This window comes from Ranitomeya imitator, chromosome 10, assembly GCF_032444005.1.
Source record: "Ranitomeya imitator isolate aRanImi1 chromosome 10, aRanImi1.pri, whole genome shotgun sequence".
NCBI classification, from domain to species: Eukaryota; Metazoa; Chordata; class Amphibia; order Anura; family Dendrobatidae; genus Ranitomeya; species Ranitomeya imitator.
The window spans coordinates 136,334,383-136,359,252 of NC_091291.1; the positions used below are offsets into that span (position 1 = coordinate 136,334,383).

At 41.5% G+C, this 24,870-nt stretch overlaps 1 protein-coding gene across 2 annotated transcripts; it reads left to right on the top strand.

Annotated features, from left to right (window-relative positions):
- The first annotated feature begins 596 nt into the window (after positions 1-596).
- Positions 597-16,933, top strand: LOC138651818 (indolethylamine N-methyltransferase-like). Of its 2 annotated transcripts, none has more exons than XM_069742339.1 (3): positions 597-762; positions 12,823-13,027; positions 15,867-16,933. In XM_069742339.1, exons 1-3 carry the CDS (start codon positions 615-617, stop codon positions 16,288-16,290), a joined length of 777 nt encoding a protein of 258 aa, XP_069598440.1. In that variant the 5' UTR covers positions 597-614; the 3' UTR covers positions 16,291-16,933. The 2 variants fall into 2 exon arrangements, with proteins under 2 accessions (XP_069598440.1, XP_069598438.1); XM_069742337.1 differs by lacking the exon at positions 597-762 and adding an exon at positions 9,069-9,289.
- The last annotated feature ends 7,937 nt before the right edge of the window (positions 16,934-24,870 follow it).

Consider the following 24,870-nt stretch of genomic DNA (forward strand, 5'->3'; position numbering starts at 1 on the left):
CACTTGACCACTGAATCACTGTCACCTGCTTTCCTTCTGAAATACAACAGATGTGAGTTTTGGATCAATGCCATGTTGGAAAAGTGCTCGTCTACAAAGGGCACCGAGCAATGGCAGCATCTTCTCTTTCAATATAGAGCAGTCGTCCATCTATGAATTTACAATACCATCAATGAACTGTAGCTCCCCAACTCCAGCAGACCCACATAAGGACACCACCACCATATTGCACTGTAGGCCACATAAGTAAGTAGTAAGCATGCATTATCAGATAATAAACAGCATACTCTAGTCAGCTATTGTGGTGAGGCATCGTGTCTCATGTTTCGCCACAGGATATATGTAATAGGCAAAATATTAGTTTTTCCATGGCGAAAAGCAAACTTTAAAATTTAGTGTATTGCTGAAATTAGGGTCATTAATGAGTAATATATTATTTTTTTTGCTTATGTTATATTTTAATTGAATGACTGTATAAATAAAGAAAAGAACTTGTGATATAAGTTAACATATTCCTTGCTAGCATGCTTCGTAAATAGATTTCTGATGATGATATAAAGGCCTTGAGCAGCAATGTAGAAGGAGTCACCCTGCCTGTGATAGTAGATTAGACGATGGATTCCAGCACCCATAAGCGCTACCATGAAGATAACTTTGATTCCAGACATTTGGAGAGTTATTTGTCAGATAAAGCTGATAGGGCCTCTAATGAGGATGCATTGATATTTCACATTGAAAATCTTACAAAAACTTTTACAGAGGGTATGTATCCTAATTGTTCTGTTTCGATGGTTTTAACTAAATACAAATAAGGCAAATTTGATTTGTAATAGTTTGGGGGATCAAAGGTGGAAAGCACAGTCCCGACTCATCTCAAGCAAGGGAAGTAGAGCAAAGCTGTGTTTGATTATTTCATATGATGAATAATATGAGATTTTTATTATAAGGGGACGCAACGTCATTTTTTGGGGGGTTCCCCCATTTTAATAGCCAGTAAAGGATAATTATACAGCTGTGAGCTGAAATTAGTTGCCTGGGAAGCTCCATGGGTATTACCCCCGTCCCAGGCTATAAACATCTGCTACGCGTTTCGACCATACGGTCTTTGTCACATGCTGTGACAAAGACCGTATGATCGAAACGCGTAGCTTTCTTCACTTGTGATATGGCATTGTCCCAGGAGTGTGTCTTCTACTATTTTATATGATGGATTAAAGTTTTACATTTTATCAAGAAGCTGGAACATTTTTCTCTATTACTTGGATCTGCACTACGTCGAGTCAGGACGAAGTTCCGTGCTCCTTGCACATATCGGTGAGCTGGCTTTTTTCTTTCTTTGTACTTAATCTATAAACATCTGCCCCCAACCATCGGCTTTCCCTCTGTTGGTTTCGAAAATTGCGCGGGAGCTCATGCCATTTTTTCCCCGATAATCTTTTATTACATACATGTCCAGTACTTTGCACACACACTGTATTAATTGTATTTGTTACTGACATCTATATATCTACCTATTCCATTTATATTTACTGTATGTAATCCATCTCTTCTATCCTGTCGCCTCCTGCAGTGATTTTACAGAACACGCCGATGAATTACTGGATTTTCTTCTATATATTTATGTAATATATATATATATGTGTGTGTGTCACTGACATCTATATATCTATGTATTCTGTGTGTATATATCTACAGTATTCTATCTATTCTATTCTAACCTGTCAATGTTATTTTACTGTATGCGCACATGAATTGCCAGCTTTTCAGAGGACACCGTTGCGTAAAAATGCTGTGTGATTTTTTTCTCGCATCCATAGGCTTGCATTGGCGAGTCTCAGACGATATACGCATAAAATCGCAGCATGCTGCAATTTTACACACATGTTGAATACGCCTTTAAAAAAATGCGGTGATGTGAGCTGACCCATAGATTATCACTGCCATACTAGAAACCTAGTACCTGTGACTTATGATTGTCATGAGTTTTAGTAAGACGTTGAAATGATGAAATAGAAGCATTATTATGGTGGAAATTGTGCCGTTTTCTGGTGAAAGTACAGCATCGTTGTTGGTGGGTGAAGATCACACTAGAGGACAATCCAATTAGACATGAATTAGATCGGGGAGAGGAATAAGCAGATCCTAAATGGCTTTTTCCAAGACATGAAGTCCCACAAACCTAGATGGAGGAAAACTAGCTGGACTCCATTTATAATTATTGGTTGTAGATTGTCATGTTGGAGGATTTACACTCAACATAAGAAAGTCTATGAGTTAGATATCAACATTTAGAAATTCGCTGTCATTTTCATATCCACATATTGTCGTTTTCATGGTTTATTGAGGAAGCCAATTTTTTTCTCATATATGACCTAAATCCGAGGCTAACCATTAGAATTATTATATAATTATAATCAATGTCTAAATACAGACTTTTGTGATTCTGTGATAGCTATGGCTGAATGCAAGAATATAACATCTACTATTGGAGATTTCCATCATCCTAGAGATTGTGAAAGAACAGACAGTGAGTAGTGTTGAGCGATACCGTCCGATATTTGAAAGTATTGGTATCGGATGGTATCGGCCGATATCCGAAAAATATCGGATATCGCCGATACCGATATCCGATACCAATACAAGTCAATGGGACACAAATATCGGAATGTATCCGTAATGGTTCCCAGGGTCTGAAGGAGAGGAAACTCTCCTTCAGGCCCTGGGATCCATATTCATGTGTAAAATAAAGAATAAAAATAAAAAATATTGATATACTTACCCTCGGACGCGCCCTGGTTGTAACCGCTGCAACCGCCATGATTCCCTTCCTAAGAATGAGCGCGTGAAGGACCTTCGATGACGTCGCGGCTTGTGATTGGTCGCGTGACGGCTCATGTGACCGCTCACGTGACCAATCACAAGCCGCGACGTCATCGAAGGTCCTTCACATGCTCATTCTTAGGAACAGAAGCATGGCGATTGCAGCGGTTACAACCAGGGCGCGTCCGAGGATGAGTATATCAATACTTCTTATTATTATTCTTTTTTACACATCAATCTTCACCCTGATACCGATTCCCGATATCGCAAAAATATCGGAACTCGGTATCGGAATTCCGATACCGCAAATATCGTCCGATACCCGATACTTGCGGTATCGGAATACTCAACACTAACAGTGAGTGATCACACAAGGGGTGCTAAGAACAGGGTAAACATTTAATAAAACTCCCCTTATTATGTGACTTTGCATGTTACAGGTACACTTGGCTGTCAGCAGATGTTTGGTTCTCCTGACCCTTAGGTGCTGTCATTATTTGCTGAGAAAGACTTCTTCAAATAAACAACATTGCTCGTTCCTTTTGACTAAGATTATAAGACGTCAGATGATTACATGATGATGTTTGTTGATCAGCGCGGCCCTTGCAGCTAGTGCCCATGGGGACTATACACGGCACACATAGGGGTATAGTATTCACATATAACCACGTGGTCTTAGTGCAGGTCTAGAATAATCTCCACATAAATGCAATGAGTTGCTACTGAGGCCACGTACTGCCTTTGGCATTATTGCTCCATTTTGGATTATAGAGATTAGCAAATTCATCAGCTTGCTCAAACTCGTCAGGGAAAAGATTGGCATTGACGTTATTCATTTAATGTTCCTAATTAGGGTCTTGGGTCTCTTCAAACTCCAAAGACTAATAAATGTTGAGTGTAAATAACAAATGCAATGCTTATCTTGCCACTTACCTATCCTGGTGCAACAGCTGCCATCTATTCCTCTGCTCCACATGTGTTCTTCGTCTTCTTTCTGTCATCTCCAGCCTTCTTCACTCTGCTCTTGGGCTTCCAGGTCCGAGTACTCTTCTGATGTAAAGGTGACATCACATTGGAGGCAGGACAGGTGAGCAGTGAAATGAGTATCTTCCATTTTTTTAATCACTTTCCAAGGCTTTTTCAACTCAGCACAATGGCATCCAGCATGGAATGAATCGTGTACAAATTCAAATTTAGGAGAATCAGATTTTTTACTTTTTGCTAAATTCAATTCACCGTGAACAAATTTGCTAATTTAAACACTTACATATAAAGTTTTGAGCGCTTGGAGTAAGTGTTGACTAAAAAAAGCGCAATGGCGACCAGCATGGAATGAATTGTGTACAAATTCAGATTTAGGAGAATCAGATTTTTTAATAATAATAATCTTTATTTATATATCGCCAACATATTCCGCATCGCTTTACAGTTTAACAGCTAAATTCAATTCACCGTGAACAAATTTGCTAATTTCCATAGTTACATACAAAGTTTTGAGCGCTTGGCAAAAGTGTTGACTAAAAAAAGTGCAATTCTGCAAATTTTGCTACTGCTTTTCTGTACAGCTTTTACTACATGGGTTAATTAATTTTAGATTTTGATTTATTGGACTTACACAGACGCAGCAATAACAAATCTCATTCTTTATATTTTTAGGCCTTTTTACTTCAGTGGCAAAATTGTACGAGCTAAATGTTTATTTTTTTAACACTTTTTATTTTTTTAATTCCTTCTAGTTGACTTGAACCTGTTATTGTCTCATCACATGTTCTACTGTGTATACTGAAATATTTAGTATTTCAGTGTATAGTGAAATTAATGATCTCCTATAAAGGAGCACTAGCAGCACCAAAAATGTGACAATATCTGCCATGGTAATGCTATGACACTCCATGATTACATCACAGGGGCAATGGATGCATACATATGTTGTAACATTTAAATGCCGCTGGGGTCAGAGATTGACAGCTGTATCTACACCGCGGTCCAAATTATTATGCAAATGTTATTTTTCACATTATTTTCCTAAATGGTTGATGTAAATGAGTCAGTACAACATACAAATCATCAACTATTAGAGGATACATCACATTTTATTGGACAAACCTGCCAATGAGAACAGGATATTTTTCCAAACTAGAAAAACTCAAAATGCAGCAAAGTATTCTATGGAGTTTCCAAACATTTTGCAAACTGTAAATTATGCAAATTGTCTCTTCAGAGGGGAAGAGGACTAGAACTCTTGTGCCACCTATTGGAAGGTAGCAAACCTACAAGTCAATGTTGACCCTTTAACGAGCCTTGTCACATGAGCTAGAATAATAGCCAAACCAGGATCTCAACTTTCAGATACTGTGTTTCGGGGTACTGCCTCTCGTCAGTGCAAAGTGGAGTTTGGCTATTATCCTATGTCATGTGGCAAGGCTCGTTAAAGGGTCGACATTGACTTGTAGGATTGCTTCCTTCCAATAGGTGACACTAGAGTTCTAGTTCTCTTCCTCTCTGAAGAGACAATTTGCTTAATTAGCATATTTTGCCGAGGAAAATTCTGGCCTTAAAGGTACCATCACACTAAGCGACGCTGCAGCGATACCGACAACGATGTCGATCGCTGCAGCGTCTCTGTGTGGTCGCAGGAGAGCTGTCACACAGACAGCTCTCCAGCGACCAACGATCCCGAAGTCCCCTGGTAACCAGGGTAAACATCGGGTTACTAAGCGCAGGGCGTAAGTATGTAGTGGTTGTTTTCTTTACTTTAACGATGGTAACCAGGGTAAACATCGGGTTACTAAGCGTGGCCCTGCGCTTAGTAACCCGATGTTTACCCTGGTTACCAGCGAAGACATCGCTGAATCGGCGTCACACACGAAACAAAGTTCTGGACTTACTTCCCCAACCAGCGATATCACAGCAGGGGCCTGATCGCTGCTGCCTGTCACACTGGACGATATCGCTAGCCAGGACGCTGCAACGTCACGGATCGTCTAGTGTGACGGTACCTTAAGGGTCATAGTACAATTTCAAATATATGAAGGGACAGAACAGAGATCTTTCTACTTAACTTTTTTACATCTAGATCTGCAGTGATGTCAAAGGGACATCTTCTACGTCTATAGAAGAGGCTTAGTCATAATCACAGAAGATGATTCTTTACTGTAAAAGCTATGGATTCTTACTGTAAAAGCAGTGAGATTACGGAATTCTCTGCCACATGATGTTGTAATTGTCGATTCACTAAAACATTTCAAGGAGGGCCTGGATGACTTTCTTGATAAATATAATATTACAGGTTATGGGCACTAGATTCTGTGATGGGGGTGTTGATCCGGGGAACTAGTCTGACTGCCATATGTAGAGTAGGGAAGAAATGTTTTTCCCTAATATGGGGCAATTAGCATCTGCCTCATGAAACTTTTGTCTTCCTCTGTATCAACATGTTATGTTATAGGTTGAACATGATGAACTTGTGCCTGCTTTTAACCTTAATGCAATTAAATCAAATATTTTAACAAATGTTTTGGTATGAATTTACAAAAAGGGAAAAATTAAATTAATCGGGTGTGATCTACACAAAATAAAAACATTATAGAATTGTGTTTCTTATTGCTTGTCCCCCCAAACACGTTCCTAAAAACGATAAGTGTATGTAAGCAGGTTGCTGGATGCAGTGATGCAAGGGAGACAGAGCAGGAGTTAACAATATAACAGTTTAATTAACACAAAGGAGAAAACTCCTTGCAGGGAGATAAACAGTTAAATTTGAAAAAATAGCAAATGTAAGATGACAGCAGTCCAATTATCAAACTTATCGTTTCCTTATGGTCCTCCACAACAGATGATCCGTTGAGGGTTGTAGTACTAGCAGCTGACAGAGTAGTGTCCACAGACGGTCATCCAGCTTATGGTGGCAACGGGCGCTCTAAGGTTTTACCTGTTGAACCCCTAGTCCATGAGCTTGTACAGCCAAAGCAATGAGTGCTACACCAATCCCAGAATCAAATGTGAGCTCAGGCATGCTGTCCGGCATACGGTACCATGGCCTAATGTCCTGCAAGCGGTCCACACTTCTTTGCACGTGCCTTAACTGCCTCTGGGCGCTCAGTGCTCTCTACATGCACTGTCACACTGACATTACCTGGAGGTGTCAGCTGCCATATCTCACAGCGCCGGGGCTTGGGGTGCGGAGCTCACTTCTCACCTTGCTACGCTCTCCCTGATGATGGGAAACTTACAGTCATGGCCAAAATTTTTGAGAATGACACCAAAATTATATTTTCACATGATCTGCTGCCCTCTGGTTTTTATTAGTGTTTGTATGATGTTTATATCACATACAGAAATATAATTGCAATCATATTATGAGTACCAATAGGTTATATTGACAGTTAGAATGAGTTAATGCAGCAAGTCAATATTTGCAGTGTTGACCCTTCTTCTTCAAGACCTCTGCAATTCTCCCTGGCATGCTCTCAATCAACTTCTGGACCAAATCCTGACTGATAGCAATCCATTGTGGCATAATCAATGCTTGCATTTTGCCAGAATTTGTTGGTTTTTGTTTGTCCACCCGTCTCTTGATGATTGACCACAAGTTCTCAATGGGATTAAGATCTGGGGAGTTTCCAGGCCATGGACCCAAAATCTCTATGATTTGTTCCATGAGCCATTTAGTTATCACCTTTGCTTTATGGCAAGGTGCTCCATCATGCTGGAAAAGGCATTGTTGGACGCCAAACTGCTCTTGGACGGTTGGGAGAAGTTGCTCTTGGAGGACATTCTGGTACCATTCTTTATCCATGGCTGTGTTTTTAGGCAAGACTGTGAGTGAGCCGATTCCCTTGGCTGAGAAGCAACCCCACACATGAATGGTTTCCGGATGCTTTACAGTTGGCATGAGACAAGACTGAGAGTAGCGCTCACCTCTTCTTCTCTGAATAAGCTGTTTTCCAGATGTCCCAAACAATCGAAAAGGGGATTCATCAGAGAAAATGACTTTGCCCCAGTCCTCAGCAGTCCACTCCCTGTACCTTTTGCAGAATATCAGTCGGTCCCTGATGTTTTTTCTGGAGAGAAGTGGCTTCTTTGCTGCCCTCCTTGAAACCAGGCCTTGCTCAAAGAGTCTCCGCCTCACAGTGCGTGCAGAAGCACTCACACCAGCCTGCTGCCATTCCTGAGCAAGCTCGGCACTGCTGGTAATCTGATCCCGCAGCTGAAACAGTTTTAAGATACGGTCCTGGCGCTTGCTGGTCTTTCTTGGCGCCCTGGAGCCTTTTTGACAACAATGGAAGCTCTCTCCTTGAAGTTCTTAATGATGCGATAGATTGTTGACTGAGGTGCAATCTTTGTAGCTGCGATACTCTTCCCTGTTAGGCCATTTTTGTGCAGTGCAATGATGGCTGCACGTTTTTCTTTAGAAATAACCATGGTTAACTGAAGAGAAACAATGATACCAAGCACCAGCCTCCTTTTAAAGTGTCCAGTGATGTCATTCTTACTTAATCATGACTGATTGATCGCCAGCCCTGTCCTCATCAACACCCACACCTGTGTTAATGGATCAATCACTAAAACGATGTTAGCAGCTCCTTTTAAGGCAGGACTGCAATGATGTTGAAATGTGTTTTGGGGGTTAAAGTTCATTTTCTGGGCAAATATTGACTTTGCAAGTACAGTAATTGCTGTTAAGCTGATCACTCTGACATTCAGGAGTATATGCAAATTGCCATTAGAAAAAATGAAGCAGTAGACTTTGGAAAAATTAATATTTGTCTCATTCTCAAAATTTTTGTCCATGACTGTACTATTTCTTTGTGCGCTTTTTTCTCTGTTTCCAGCCTAAACACGCCCCCTCTTCTCGGGTAATGTGACCTGTCGGGTCCCCTATTCCTTCCCCAGGCAACATAGAACGCAGTCTCGACAGTTCCAGACCTGGCTCAATACAGGTACCTGCAGCCCGATCTTCCTCCTTACATTTACAAACGACACCCTTCACAGCCACAAAGACGTCACAAAGCTGCAATGATGCAAAAATAAAGTATTTTACACATTTTTCGATATCGAAAAGAAAACTCAAAAACTTTGGGTTCTCCTTAAGTCATGTTCAGAAATGGGATAAATGTTTTGTTTAAATTTTTCTTTTTCATTTTTATGTGTAAAGTTCTTTTAAATGTAACTGTTTGATCCCATGACTCTTTTTGTCATGGAATAAGAACTCATGATGACCGGATAATTAATTCTTAATAACATGCTTTGTAAATTGATTCCTGGTGACAGTACAGTACAGAAAGAATCATACGATCTGTGATACAAGATTAGACGATGGATTCCAGCACCTATAAGCGCTACCATGAAGATGGTTATGATTCCAGGCAATGTCTGGAGCATTATTTTTCAGATAAACCTGATACGGTCTTTGCAGAGGATTCCTTGGTATTTCCAATTGAAAATCTTTTAAAAACTTTTACAGAGGGTATGTATATTAATTTTTCTATGTTTCAATCAATTTTAAGTAGATATAAAATGGGTAAATTGATTTTTATTGGTTTTGGTAATCAAAATGGTTAAACAGACTGAGAAAGACCGTGAAAGCAGAGCAAAGCATTGGTTCTTACATATGATACAGGATTGGTTATTAGTGACAATCTTTTCCCTTCTGTTTAATCCAGAAACCTGGAAAACAAGTTGAAGATGACAAAATCATAATTTAAAATTTTAGTTGTGTAGTTGTTTACATTTAGATCTATTGGAAAGGTAAATTCATTTGTGTAAATTTTTTACAGATGCAGATTTTCATGAAGATTCTGGAAAAATCCACATTTAGATTCACAATAAAATTTGAAATATTAAGGGCTCATTCAGACATCCGATTATTGCATACAAGTGTTATCCATAGTTTTCACAGACAGCACTTGTGCCTGTGATAGTCTATGGGGCAATTCATATGTCCGTGATTTTTCGTGGACCGGGCAGTCTGTGGAAAATTGCTTAGACATGTTCAATTTTGATCCAAGGGTAATATCAAAATTGATCATGCAATTGATCATCTATGATATGAGATGATATCGGAGTGTGGTCCAATTTTCTCTGATTGTCAGAATGGACGATGCAGTCCAAATTATTCTTCATATATGAGAAATGCTGACGCCACTCGGGTTCCACCCTGATCAAAGTGTGATCCAAAAATCGGTCAGTTTTTCTTGAACATGGAAATAGCGGAATGAGCTCTTGGATTTGGATTTGGCAGTGTAATTTTTTTTATACAGAACTTGCCACAACTTTGCCCTATACATTAAAAGGGGTTAAATTCACTGTGAAAATCTGCATGACAGTTTCATTTCCACAATAGAATTTTTTTTAAGTATATAAATCTTGAAAACTATGACATCCTATTGCTTAGAATGAGCACTTTGTGCTGAAAGAAGCGCTCCAGTTGCTTTTTGCTTACTTCTTAAATCGTAAAACATTATTAAAGAATAATGCAGAGGCTCCTGTGTATGCCCATCCGGGGCTTATCTACAGCATTACAGAATGCTATAGATAAGCCCTGATGTCGGTGGCCTTAGCATATAGGTGAATTTTGGGGTGACAGATTCCCTTTAAAAGACAAAAAACCTGGTCAATTAAGACTAGCATTACATAGGCCAGTCTTAATGAAGGGGTGTGGTGGAGTAAGATACACTTAATTCATTCAGACACATTTTACCACTGGGGTTCATGTTCACCTCACCATTAATGTTACTCAAGTCAGGGACTTCATTTTGAAAGAATTTGTTGGCTGGGCATCATCACGCCCCATCCCACCCATGCTGCACTCCTGTCTCACAATAACATGTAATCTAACTTCTAACACCTTACAATGTGTCTATGAATATACAGGCACAAGATTACTGCACCAACTATACAGCATTCTACAAGAATATGCCAAAATTACAGTTTTCATTTTCATTTTGGGCTGTGTTCATTGAGTGTATCTAGTATACCTCTCTGTATAATAATTGTCACCAACTGAAACAGATTTTCACGGTTTCATCTTTACTGTGACCTAGGCACGCTGTGAGTGACAACTTAGCCACCCTATGGGATGTGGAGTGTGCTGGACTGTCTGTGCTGTGAGTGACAGTCCAGTCATCCAATCTGTTGATGGGTCGTGCTGGTGTAATGGGGGCCAGGGTGGTAGCCATACCGAGGGATTGCTGCTGCTCCCTCATCACACCCCGATGCTCCGCTACAGAAACATCATGTCCATTTTGTGGTGTGCTGTGTGTGTCAAGTAGTTCACCCACCTGTGGGTCAGGGATTCCCTTCAGCATACAGGGCTCCAATCCGTTGTAGACACACACAAATGTTATCAAAGTCCCGATTCATTTTCAATAAAACTTTACTCAATTCGTGCATCTTCATAACAGACCTAATCCAAAAATCTTCAAAAGACATAAGAACTTCTCCTCCTGCACTTTCCCTGGTCTTTTCCTTCAGCTTATCTTCTAGCACCGTGTCTTCCAGACCAACAGTCCACTGGGAATTCCAGCCTTCTGATACTAGGTGCTCCCCGTCCACTTTTCCCTTCCTGGGCAAAAAAATCAGTTTGCCTCTGCAATTCCTGTTCGGACCATAAGTCCCCGACGTCGCAGGAGGTAACCCACAGACTAGCCACTGATTCTTCAAGGCTGCCTCAATTCCCACATGCTCCAAGATCTAACCTCTCCAGACCTCCTTCCTTTAGTTCTCTTTCTGTCTCTTTCAACTATAACTCACCATACAACTACTACCACACCTTGTAGAACAATTCCTTTCACTATGCTCTAGCTCCTCCAACTACCTGAAAATTACCTCAGAAAGGCGCTCTCCCTGCCACTACACTGGCTCTGCCCCCTTTCTCAACTGTCACTACTCTGACTGAAACCAGTTCTCAACACAATCTAATCTCCTACTCTACAGTGCCCCCTTAACACTAACCCACAACTACACTGCCATAACCCTTACTAATGCTGACCTACCACTGCCACTGACTGTCCCTATTCCTGTCCCTAACACACAGATATCAGAACAGTGTCATTATCATATTAAACAGTGTCAACTATCATAAACTACATAGGGACACACAGCAAACACAAAACATACCCAGTTTCATTAGGTAGGCATGCACAGGAATGCAGGGCTCAAACCAGCTGCCTGCATACCCCCTTACACTGGGCTGTCAGCGTTTAGATTGAGCAGCAGGACTGTCAATCTGGCCAAGCCTGGGGGCATTTTCCCAAGTGCCTCCCGTCCTTGGGGATTTGCTAGCTATTTAGCTGGTTATCTGTGAGCATCCCAGTGTCAGCTGTAGCTTAGCTTTGTTTGGTGTGTGCTCACTGCTGTGTTTGATTGTGTCATATTCTCTGATCTTGTAGCTGGACCTAGGATTTTTCGTGACCATTCGTGTGGATTAGCTCTTCTGCTCTTGACTGCAGATACCTGACCCGGACTTGACCTCTGACTATCCATTTATCTTATTCCCTTGTCTTGACATGCTATCCTGGCATTTGTCCCTAGACTGTTACCTGACCATGCCTTTGTCTAGCCCCTCTGTAGTAGGAGCCATCCTGGTATCTGATCTCAGACCTCCTGACTACCCTGTCTAATGGCTTGTCTGTGAGTAGTGACTCAGCGTCACACAGATGTGTTTCCAGAAGCAGGTTGGAATATTTCCATGTCTCAACTGCCAAAATTGTAATGTTATCTTTAGAGGTGACCACGTATCCAATCCCAGTTGGGCACAAAAATATCAGACCTCGAAATCTAGCAAAATACATCTAATGGAGCATCAATTATCAATTAGAATATTTGAAGAAAAAAAAAGCCTGTTTGATTAAGTTATTAGAAAGATGAATGTATATTTTCATTTTTTTATGTTTGATGAAAGAAAAAACACTGTGGTACCGCCTATATTTGCTTGATTGTGACTGTTTAACATGTCTGCATTCATGTTGCTTCAACATTCAGTATTTTATTTTCCTGCAGGTCATATTAAAGGAGACATCTTGATTGAGCTCAGTCCTGGATCCATGGTTCATCATCTGTTTGCAGCCTGTGAGTTTTTCAAGCACATCATAGTGCTGAAGGCCAGAGACAGATGCATCATGGAGCTGAAAAGATGGGTGGACGAACGTACAGGAGCATTCGATTGGAGACATGCCACAAAACTTCATGTCATTGGAGAGAGCAGGTATTTTTCAAAAAAAATTTGAGAATCCCATTGCTGTTGTTTCTACAGAACAAACAATATGACTGCAGTCTTTATGTAATATTGTGTATCTTCTTTCTATCTCATGTTGCAATGATAGTCTATTGAAAACTAAATTTTAAGCGGAAATAGAAAATTCTACATTTGTCCACTCAGACAAAAATTCTCAGTCTTCGTAGCTGAATAATAATATTGGAAGGGCACAATATGGCACACATTTAGGTCAGAGGTATAAATTTGGTGTATCCAAACCACAGCTGTGATGTATATCTGCAACATATTCAATCGATAGGCCATACAGTGGGAAATTAGCACCATTGTCCAAAGTGCAAGAAAAAGACCATACCATAATATAAATTGCTTGCAGTGGCTCTCTGTACAGGAGAGAACTAACTGCTGCATTTTTCCTATTTAGAAACAAACGTTTTCCCAGCCTATAAGACTTCTTTCACACTTCCATCTTCCAAATCTGCACAGGATCCGCCAAGACGTTGAAATGACGTATCCTGTGCAGATTGTGGAAAACGTGTGCACTGAGCCTGTCTTTCTGACGGTCCCGTCGAAGCTATGTGCACCTGTTGTGTATGCGTCTTCGCAGCAGTTTTCCGCTACGAAAACGCATACTCAACACAAACCAGGTTAAAAAAAAAAATCACAGTATTCTCACCTACCGATGTCCCGCTCAGTTACCGATGCTCCTGGCAGCTAGCGTTCCTAGTAATACATTGCAAAATCTCGCAAGAAGTCGTGGTCTCGTGCTTCTCGCGAGATTTCGCAATGTACTACTAGGAACGCTAGCTGCCGGGAGCATCGGTGACGCTGCGTGGGACATCAGGAGGTGAGAATACTGCAATTTGTAATTTTTTTTATTATTTTTAACATTATATCTTGTTACTATTGATGCTGCATAGTTCAATCAAGATCAGCCTACATTAGGTCAGAATAAATCCCCAGATCCTTCTAAAAAACCTAATAACTGTAAGCTACAATATTGTTACACTCCAGGAAGACATCCAGGCCTCTCTTGAACCCCTTGACTGAGTTCGCCATCACCACCTCCTCAGCCAAGTAATTCCAGATTCTCACTGCCCTAGCAGTAAGGAATCCTCTTCTATGTTGGTGGAAAAACCTTCTCTCCTACACATGCAGAGAATGCCCTCTTGTAACCGTCACCTTCCTTGGTATAAACAGACCCTCGGAGAGAGATTTGTATTGTCCCCTTTTATACCTAGTTATTAGTGATGAGCGAATATACTCGTTACTCGAGATTTCCCGAGCACGCTCGGGTGTCCTCCGTGTATTTTTTAGTGCTCGGAAATTTAGTTTTTATTGCCGCAGCTGAATGATTTCCATCTGTTAGCCAGCATAAGTACATGTGGGGGTTGCCTGGTTGCTAGGGAATCCCCACATGTAATCAAGCTGGCTAAGAGATGTAAATCATTCAGCTGTGGCAATAAAAACTAAATTTCTGAGCACTAAAAAATACTCAGAGGACACCCGAGCATGCTCGGGAAATCTCGAGTAACAAGTAACATCACTAATACTTATACATGGTTATTAGATCGCCCCTCAGTCGTCTTTTTTCTAGACTAAATAATGCTAATTTTGCTAGTCTCTCTGGGTATTGTAGTTCCCCATCTCCTTTATTAATTTTGTTGCCCTCCTTTGTACTCGCTCTAGTTCTATTATATCCTTCCTGAGAACTGGTGCCCAAAATTGTACACAGTACTCCATGTGCGGTCTAACCAGGGATTTGTACAGAGGCAGTATAATGCTCTCATCATGTGTATCCAGACCTCTTTTAATGCACCCCAAGATCCTGTTTGCCTTGGCAGCTGCTGCCTGGCACTGGCTGCTCCAGGTAAGTTTATCATTAACTAGGATCTCAAAGTCCTTCTCCATGTCAGATTTACCCAGTGGTTTCCCATTCAGTGTGGAATAGTGATATTGATTCCTTCTTCCCATGTGTTTAACCTTATATTTATCATTGTTAAAATGCATTTGTCACTTCTCGGCCCAAGTTTCCAACTTATCCAGATCTGTAGCAGAATACTATCTTCTCTTGTATTGACTGCTTTACATAGTTTTGTATCATCTGCAAATATCGAAATTTTACTGTGTAAACCTTCTACCAGATCATTAATGAATATGTTGAAGAGAATAGGCCCCAACACCGACCCCTGTGGTACCCCACTGGTCCCAGCAACCCAGTTAGAGAATATACCATTTATAACCACCCTGTGGTTTCTATCACTAAGCCAGTTACTAACCCATTTACACACAATTTCCCCCAGACCAAGCATTCTCATTTTGTGTACGAACCTCCTGTGTGGCACGGTGTCAAACGTTTTTTAAAAATAAAGATGTACCCCGTCCAATGACTCACCGTGGTCCAGCCTATAGCTTACCTCTTCATAAAAACTGATTAGATTGGTTTGACAGGAGCAATTCCTCATAAACCTATGCTGATATGGAGTTAAACAGTTGTTCTCATTAAGATAATCCAGAATAACATCCCTCAGAAACCCTTCAAATATTTTACCAACAATAGATGTTAGACTTACTGGCCTATAATTTCCAGGTTCACTTTTAGAGCCCTTTTTGAATATTGGTACCACATTTGCTATGCGCCAGTCCTGTTGAACAGACCCCGTCGCTATAGAGTGCCTAAGCATAAGAAATAATGGTTTGTCTATTACATTACTTAGTTATCTTAGTACTCGTGTGTGTATGCCATCCAGACCCGGAGATTTATCTAATACCATCCTGTTCAATATTGACTGGGAGACAATCACTTTCATCATTTTCCTATTTCTTTCAGTGATCTGTTACAGGATAAAGAAGGAAAAGTGAGATCAGCCCTTCAACATGTTGTGAAATGTGACTTTGAGAAAGAAAATATGATGGATCCAATTAAACTCCCACTTGCAGATTGTACTATCATTGCTTGGCTACTAGATCTTATATGCAAAGATCAAGATGATTTCATGAGATATCTCAGGAGGTTCTCAAAATTGCTGAAACCTGAAGGACACTTCATATTAATTGGGTGTTTAGAGATGACATATTACACAGTCGGGAAAGACAAATTCCATGCTTTTAATTATAACAAGGATTTTGCTAGGAATGCTCTAGTTGAGGAAGGTTTTGTTATTGATTGCTGTAATATTAAGAAGAGAAGGGATGTGAGTGACCTTACTGACTATAAAGCCCACATATTCATTGCAGCTCACAAAGAGAAGTAGCTCTTAGATGACACACTAGCTCTGAGTCTGCCCAACAAGTGTTATATGTAAAGCTAAATCTTATTAATATTCTTAAAGAGAACCTGTCACCAGGTCAAAAGTGACCAGATTTTGCAATTATTTCATTTCCACTGTTCCCCGGACCACGGTGATTATGATGTTGTCAAATCCACCATACGATTCCAGAGATATCGACCTTTTTAATCAATGCCAATTTTTATGGTCTGTAAGGGGGTTTGGCTCACAGGTTCCTCTGGGGTTGTGTCTTTAGGCTGCTCTACATTATTAGCCAGTAAGCACCGCACCTTTGTTAAACTCCAGAGAATTTAGTCCTAAATAAAAGTGCCCGTATCTCTGGAACCTGGTGGAGGGTTAAAAGCAAAAGTGGCATGTTCAAGACGAACAGTGGGAATAAAATAAAATAGATAGATCCTCCTTAATTAGTGTTTATTGCAGGATGGAAGTTTATAAAAATAAATTTGCTCTAGCTTTATTATAGTTTTGTGCTCTATAAATTAGAGGGAGAACATCCTTTTTTTGGTGAATAACACTGCTGACAATCCATTCACACTTGTATCTTCCATGCAGGTGCTTGATGTTTTGCATTATATGTACACACAATATAGTCATTGTAATGAGACAAGTGTATTATGTATCTTTTTGTGTCTTCTACTACAACAGAATTTTTTCTACTTACTTGCCATTAAGTTTTACAAAAATTGATTTACAAGCAATGATTGTATTGAATTTAATGCACTACGTGTGTTAGGGTTGGCGGAACGCACCGAATATATTTATTAGGTGAGATAGGTGCGTTCGCAACCCGGGATCCACCGTGCAGGAAAGAACCTGCTGCTAAGTAAGGCGGTGAAGAAAATTAGTATAAACGAACTCTGTTACTTCACAGAGCCCATAGTAAAGAGAACGTCTCCATGTCTAGCGTACCTCCTCCAACTGCCACTAGACGCTGGCATTTCCCCGACCGCTGAGGACACTTGGAGGCAAGATGTCCTGACTGTCGACAAACATGACAGACCTTAAGTGCACGAGCGGACCGGGACTTCCACCCCGCTCGTGACACCTCTATGGACCCATGTGACTCGGGCGCCTGGACCGGAGATTCCAAAGGTCTGGCGAAGGTGGGAGCCAGCCGAAACCTTTGCCTACACTGGGCTCGCTCCAACCTTCGCTCGTAAAAACGAAGGTCTATGCGAGTTGATACAGCTATGACCTCCTCCAGTTTGGCGGGAATCTCCCTAGTGGCCAAAGCGTCCTTCACATGGTCAGCCCCCTCCAAAATACAGGAATGAGGGCTTTATCTGGCCACTCCAACTCAGATGCTAACGTCCGGAAGTGGACGGCAAAATGGCTGACCATGGTCGAACCCTGAGTCAATGCCAGCAGTTGGAGCGCCGTATCATGGGTGACTTGAGGTACTACAAAGACCTGTTTCAGAGTGCCCAGAAACCGAGGAACACTCCGCACCACATGATCGTTGCGCTCCCACAGCGGCGTAGCCGACTCCAAAGCTCTGTCCGACAAGAGAGAGATTATGAAGCCCACCTTTGCCCGCTCTGTGGGAAAACGTGGAGTTCGAGATGTATACCACACTGGCTCACGGAACCCCTACAGGACTTAGTGTCCCTAGAGTATTTTTCAGGCAATGAGAGGTGAGATAAGGTCGGAACATAGGTGGCAGTGGGTAAAGCTGCTGCAGCCACGCTAGCAGCCTGAACAGCTATTGCGGTAACATCCATCGCCGAGGTTGCACGCTCGAGAGACGCCAACCAGCCCTCCAGCAGCTGGATGTACCCCTGCAATCGCTGTTCATCCACCATTACTTAGCCAGATCATGGTGCTAGTATACTGTTAGGGTTGGCAGAACGCACCGAATATATTTATTAGGTGAGATAGGTGCGTTCGCAACCCGGGATCCACCGTGCAGGAAAGAACATGCTGCTAAGTAAGGAGGTGAAGTAAATTAGTATAAAAGAACTCTGTTACTTCACAGAGCCCGTAGTAAAGAGAACGCTGTGCCCTGTTTAGCTCACAGGGGTAGCTGTTACTGAGTAGAGCCGACAGAGGTCATGCAGTCCAAACCAAACACGCTGCTCCTCTCCGGTGGAGCCGGAATTCTAATGGCTATTAGCCAGCCCTGAATTCACTCATAAGAAACTCCTCGCCGGAGGTGCCAGCATTCTAGGGGCTTATTTCAGCCGGGTCCCTGACTGCATACACACAAAAACTCCTCGCTGGAGGTGCCAGCATTCTAGGGGCTTATTTCAGCTGGGTCCCTGACCACACACACGACCACACTGGTGCTGAGCCCGTACATATTTGATACTAGCGCATGGCCGTGCGGTCATGAGAACCTTTTATAGCTGCAGCAACTTCAGGACCTTCCCAGAAGGACCAATGGAAGGCTGCCACAGAGCTTGATCAGGTACAGGGCCTTCCTGGTGGACCAATGGAAGTTGCTGCAGTACCTGAGCATGTGACCCTAGACCTCCACTGAGAGATCTTACCCTGGGCATCCTCAGTGTGTGCAAAGCAGGACTTAGTCCCAGAAAAGCCTGCTCGCCGCAGACTAGTGCAGGGTACAATAGTAGAGCCTGGAGAGGCAGCAGTAACCCTTTGCACAATATCAGATTCAATGAGCCGCTGGGACTGACGTCTCCGCTCCACTGCGGCCGATGTAGAATGGGAGACCTGTTATGATTACGTAATTCAGTACCACAATGGACATAGAAGTCAGAGCACATACAGTGACCTGACAATAACCCAAAAACATAGAACGAGCTCTGAGACGTGGGAACTCTGCTGACCGCAATCCCTATTCCTCTCCAACCACACTAAAGGCAGCCGTGGATTGCGCCTAACGCTCCCTATGCAACTCGGCACAGCCTGAGAAACTAGCTAGCCTGAAGATAGAAAATAAGCCTACCTTGCCTCAGAGAAATACCCCAAAGGAAAAGGCAGCCCCCACATATAATGACTGTGAGTAAGATGAAAAGACAAACGTAGAGATGAAATAGATTTAGCAAAGTGAGGCCCGACTTTCTGAACAGAGCGAGGATAGGAAAGGTAACTTTGCGGTCAACACAAAACCCTACAAACAACCACGCAAAGGGGCAAAAAGACCCTCCGTACCGACTAACGGCACGGAGGTACACCCTCTGCGTCCCAGAGCTTCCAGCAAGCAAGAAAAACAAAATAAGCAAGCTGGACAGAAAAAACAGCAAACAAAAATAACAAAAGCGGAACTTAGCTATGCAGAGCAGCAGGCCACAGGAACGATCCAGGAGGAAACAAGTCCAATACTAGAACATTGACTGGAGGCCAGGATCAAGGCACTAGGTGGAGTTAAATAGAGCAGCACCTAACGACTTCACCACATCACCTGAGGAAGGAAACTCAGAAGCCGCAGTACCACTTTCCTCCACCAACGGAAGCTCATAGAGAGAATCAGCTGAAGTACCACTCGTGACCACAGGAGGGAGCTCTGCCACAGAATTCACAACAGAGACCGCAGCAGACAAGGTTCGAGATTCCCCCTGTGCAGCGGCGGGAACTCGACTCCTAACATGGTATTTATTAACTATTTTGCGTGACATGACTCTCTAATTTAAAGGCATAAAAATTAAAAGTTTTAAAATTTTCACCAAATTTCCATTTTTTTCACAAAAAAACACAAGTCATATCAAAGAAATATTACCACTGTCATGAAGTACAATATGTCACACAAAAGAAACAATCTCAGAATCAGTGGAATCCATTAATGTGATCTAGAGGTATGACCTCATAAAGTGACACTGGTCAGAATTGAATAAATTGGATTGGTCAGGAAGGTGTAAACAAGGGTGAAGGGATTAAAGGGATATCTGGGGCAAGTGCAATACATGCAAGGACAACATTTTTGCATAAGTCTAAATATATGGCAATGTATACATCACCTTGGTCCTTTTCATAATTTCCCATAGTGTTACTATTCTTATAACAAAAGATATGACTGCGGTTTTATTGTAATATTGTGTATCTTTTGTCTACCTTATTTTATAATCACAACCTATTTAAAATTAAGTTTTAGATATCACTAAGAAAATTCACCTTCTGTTGGAAGGGAACAATAAGGCTCAATTTCTGTCACATTTTGGTTAGAGGAATAATATAGCAGTATACAAAGATCAAAAAGAGCATTTAAAGGGATAAGGCTAAGTTCACATTAGTGTTCAGGGGTGGTCGGCGGGCACGTCAAAACAACGCATCCACATACATCCGCATGTCCTGCATACCCAATGTTAAAGATAGGTACGCAGGATGCATAGAGAAGTATGCGAAAGTAGGCAGAGCTTAACAGAGGAAGTACGCAGCCCTCCGCAAAGCCCCCGAACACCTAAGTTTTTTGCAGTGGCTCTCTGTATAAGAAAGCACTATTTGTGCACTTTTCTTTTTTTTTTTGTAAAAAATGTTGCCAGCGTATAATACATTAACACTGAACGATAACACACTATTTATGGCCTCATATAGGTGAATGGAGTCCTAAAGATTTATGCATTTAAAGGAAACAAAACAATTATATCCAAACAATATATAATATTCTTGGGGGATTCAGCTATTTCCCCAACTGGAAGTCAATGATCCAGCGCTAACCACTGAGCTCTAAAGCCGATCTATTCAGCATTGACTGGGGACCATAACTTTCATGATTTTTCTCATTTCTTTCAGTGACCAGTTACAGGACAAAGAAGGAAAAGTGCGATCAGCCCTTCAACATGTTGTGAAATGTAACCTCGAGAAAGAAGATATCATAGATCCGATTGTCTAACCACCGGCAGATTGTGTAATCAGTGCTTGGCTTCTGGAAATTATCAGCAAAAATCAAGATGATTACAGCAGATATCTCAGGAAGTTCTTAAAGTTACTGGAACCTGGAGGACACATTATAATAATTGGTGCTTTAAATCTGACATATTACACAAGAAACACAAGTTCCATGCTGTGAGAATGCTAGCAGATCTCCTAAGGTGAACCCACTGGACCGCGACAGCGAACCTTCCCAGAGCGAGTTGACCCAGAGACCCACCCCTATAAAGGGAGCGTTTGGGGCAGGCCCAGGGGAGACTACTCGCGCGGCAGCTGGTACCTAAAGAGGATGACAGGAAAAGGGGTGATAAGGCTGGAGTACAGGAAAAAACGGACAAAGCAGGGATGTAGGAGGAACCGGTGGGAACAAGGGAGAACGGGACACAAGGTCGGGAAAGGAAAACTGACGGACAGCTGACGGATGGCTGGGGAGACAAAGACTAGGCAGCGAGGACGACCCGGAGACACTGGAAGAGCAGAACTGTAAAGGAAAACAAAGGAGAGTGGTCAGGTAAGGGAAACCAGACAAGGAGGAACACTAAGGGTAGTAAGCTACAGGAGCTGACTGCAGGACGGAATGTCCGAAGGACGTGGGGCCAGAATCACATGTAGTATACAAATGATCAACAGGCACCGCTAGGAGGAAGGGGCAGGCAGATAAGGAAGGCGGTGACATACATTCCGGTTCAGGGTCCTCCTGGAGCACAGAGCGGTGAAGCAAGAGCGGCTGGGATCAGCGAGGCACGAGTGTGCGCGAGCCGCAGAACCCAGTACGTGCGCGGCTGAGAAGAAGGAGGAACCGTCCGTGCGAGAGGAGAAGCCCGGGGACGAGCAGGAATGCACTGAGACGCCGCAGAGTGGTGAGTATCACAGGTTACAAGCGGCGAGGTGAACGGGAGCATGACACATGCTTTCAATTATGATGAGGATTTTGCCAGAAAAGCTCTAGTTGGAGAATTCAAACGACCAAAGGAAACAATGAACCTCCGCACTGCTGTTATTAGGCGAGACTCTGTTATTTTTATCACCCTTTTTTTTGGAGTAAGCCGATATAATATCCTTTTTTATACAACGGGGTGCGACTTGCAAAGTAATACATAACAGTCCATGAAACGAAGAAAAAAAAGTGCACTTACCCGTGTATGTAAAAAGTCACAACTTTATTCGGACAACATTACAGTAAATTTCAGGGAGAGTGTAGAAAAAATGCGGACAACGATCGTTTCGTGCCTCAGCACTTCAACGGGTCCAAACACTGAGAGGAAATAGGGTGGGTCTATATCAGCATAAGCTGAAAGGTGCTGCCCCTCCTATTACTCCTCCTGTCGACAATGTGAACCAATCACCTATATCACAAATGTGAAGACATTAATTACAAAAACACATTTAAAAATAATTTAAAAACAATGCCACCAAAGATATAAATCTGAAATATAACATTGCAATGAATTTTATAATAACTTTTCAGAGGAAAACTGCCATGTCGATCCTTTCATTTAAACCTAGGGGGCCTACAGCGTCTGCACGCATGATCCATCTCCCTTCTTTTTGGAGTAACAAGCGCTGCAAGTCTCCACCTTGTTTTGGTAAGGAAACCTGTTCCAACCCCGCAAAACGTAAGGAATGTATATTACCATCGTGTTCATTTCTTACATGGTTAATAAACCTTGGGACCCCTTTGCCTGTTCTCACCGAATTAAAGTGTTCTCTTATTCTTTTGAACAACGGCCGGATTGTCTTGCCTATATAATAAAAGCCACATGGGCAAAAAATAACATATACAATATGAGTGGACCTGCATGAAATGAAATCTCGAACCGTATGTTGGATGGGGCCAATTTTAACATAGGTGCCTGTCAGATGGTATTTACAAAAATTACAATGGCCGCATTTAAAATTTCCTTTAGATGTATTTGATGTGAGCCAATTATCCCGATCTGAGGAGAACCTATTTCGCACTAACAGATCCCTAATATTTCTGCTACGTCGACATGCAAATAAAGGCCCCCTATCTGTCATTTCTTTCAAGTCAGTGTCCCGACCTAGGATATGCCAGTTTTTACGAATTACTGATCTAATTATTGAATCCATAGGTCCAAATTCAAAACAAAAAACAAATCTTTTTTCTTTTTTTGTGGACCTGACACGGGAGTTATCATATATATCTATACTCGCAGCTCTATTTAAAGCCTCGTCTAGGACCGAATGCGGATACCCTCTTTTTGAAAACCTCTTATATAGTTCTTCTGATTGCCGTTTAAATCCCACTAGACTATTATTAATCCTTTTTACCCGTAAAAACTGGCTGTAGCGCAGGGATTTTTTTGTGTAGAGGGGATGAGCACTATTATAATGAAGCAGAGCATTTGTTGCAGAAGGTTTTCGGTATGTCTCTGTGTGAATTCTACCATCAATAACCGTGAGCTTGACATCTAGGAATACTAATTCATTTCTTCCAAACTGAGACGTGAACTTCATACCCATGGTGTTGGATATCTCAAGATAATCCACAAATTGTGTGAAGGTGTTACTATCACCATCCCACACCATGAATACGTCGTCCACAAATCTCACAATAAACTTTATGTGTCTCAAAAAGGGATTTTTTGTGGAATATATATATTCCTCTTCTAATCTGGCCAAGAAAAGATTTGCTAGGGTGCAAGCAACTGGAGTGCCCATTGCCACCCCCTTAATTTGTTTATACCAGGTGTCATCGAACTGAAAGGCATTATGTTCGAGAATAAAGGACAGACCCTCACAGATGAAGGAAATGGTTCCCGCATCTGTAGGGGTATTCCTTAAGATCATATCAATTTTTTCGACTCCCATTTTCTGGGGAATTCTGGTATAAAGACTTTCAATGTCTATTGAGGTCAAACAAAAACCTTCCTGCCAGATAAAATTATTTATTGTACCTAAAAAATCTCCGGTGTCTTTTATAAAGGAAGGAATATCACGTAACAGGGGGCGTAACAACCAGTCTAGTTGGAGAAGGTTTCATCATTGACCGCTGTAAGGTTAAAAAGAGAACGGACGTGAATGACCACACTGATTATACGGACATGATATTCATTGCAGCTCACAAAGAGATGTAGGTCTATGACACAAGATGAGTTGCCATGTCAAATTTTTTATGTAAAGTTTAAATCCTATAAAAATCCTTAATTTGTGTCCAGTGCATGATTCAAATGTATAAAAATATAATTGTTCTTTGTTTATTATAAAATGCATTGTGCACAATGTGTTCCTGGGGGAATATTGAAGAACATCCATTCAAACTCATGTCTTCCACAAAAGGGTTGGATCTTTAACATTATAAATGCACACAATAAAGTCATTATAAGAAGACAGATGTCCGATTTTCCTAATTGTGTCGTTTACTAAGACAAAACTTTCACACTTACTTCCTCTAAGTTTGAAAAGAAAAATATTTTGAGCAAGCTGTAACAAAAATCAAACCAGATCAAGTTGATTTTTGACAGATACAGTGGGGAAAAAAGTGTTTAGTCTGTCACCAATTGTGCAAGCTCTTGCACTTACAAAGATGAGAGAGGCCTGTAATTGACATCATAGGTAGACCACGACTATGAGAGTGAAAATTGAGAAAACAAATCCAGAAAATAACCTTGTCTGATTTGGCAAGATTTTTTTTTTAAAATTATGGAAGAAAATAAGTATTTGGTCACCTAAAATCATGCAAGATTTCAGGCTCTC

Excerpts from the sequence above, each read along its gene's own strand:
- LOC138651818 (XM_069742337.1), top strand. The coding sequence starts at position 9,139 with ATGGATTCCAGCACCTATAAGCGCTACCATGAAGATGGTTATGATTCC. Across the intron at positions 9,290-12,822 it reads TTTAAAAACTTTTACAGAGG|GTCATATTAAAGGAGACATC; the intron begins GTATGTATATTA and ends ATTTTCCTGCAG. Across the intron at positions 13,028-15,866 it reads CATGTCATTGGAGAGAGCAG|TGATCTGTTACAGGATAAAG; the intron begins GTATTTTTCAAA and ends TATTTCTTTCAG.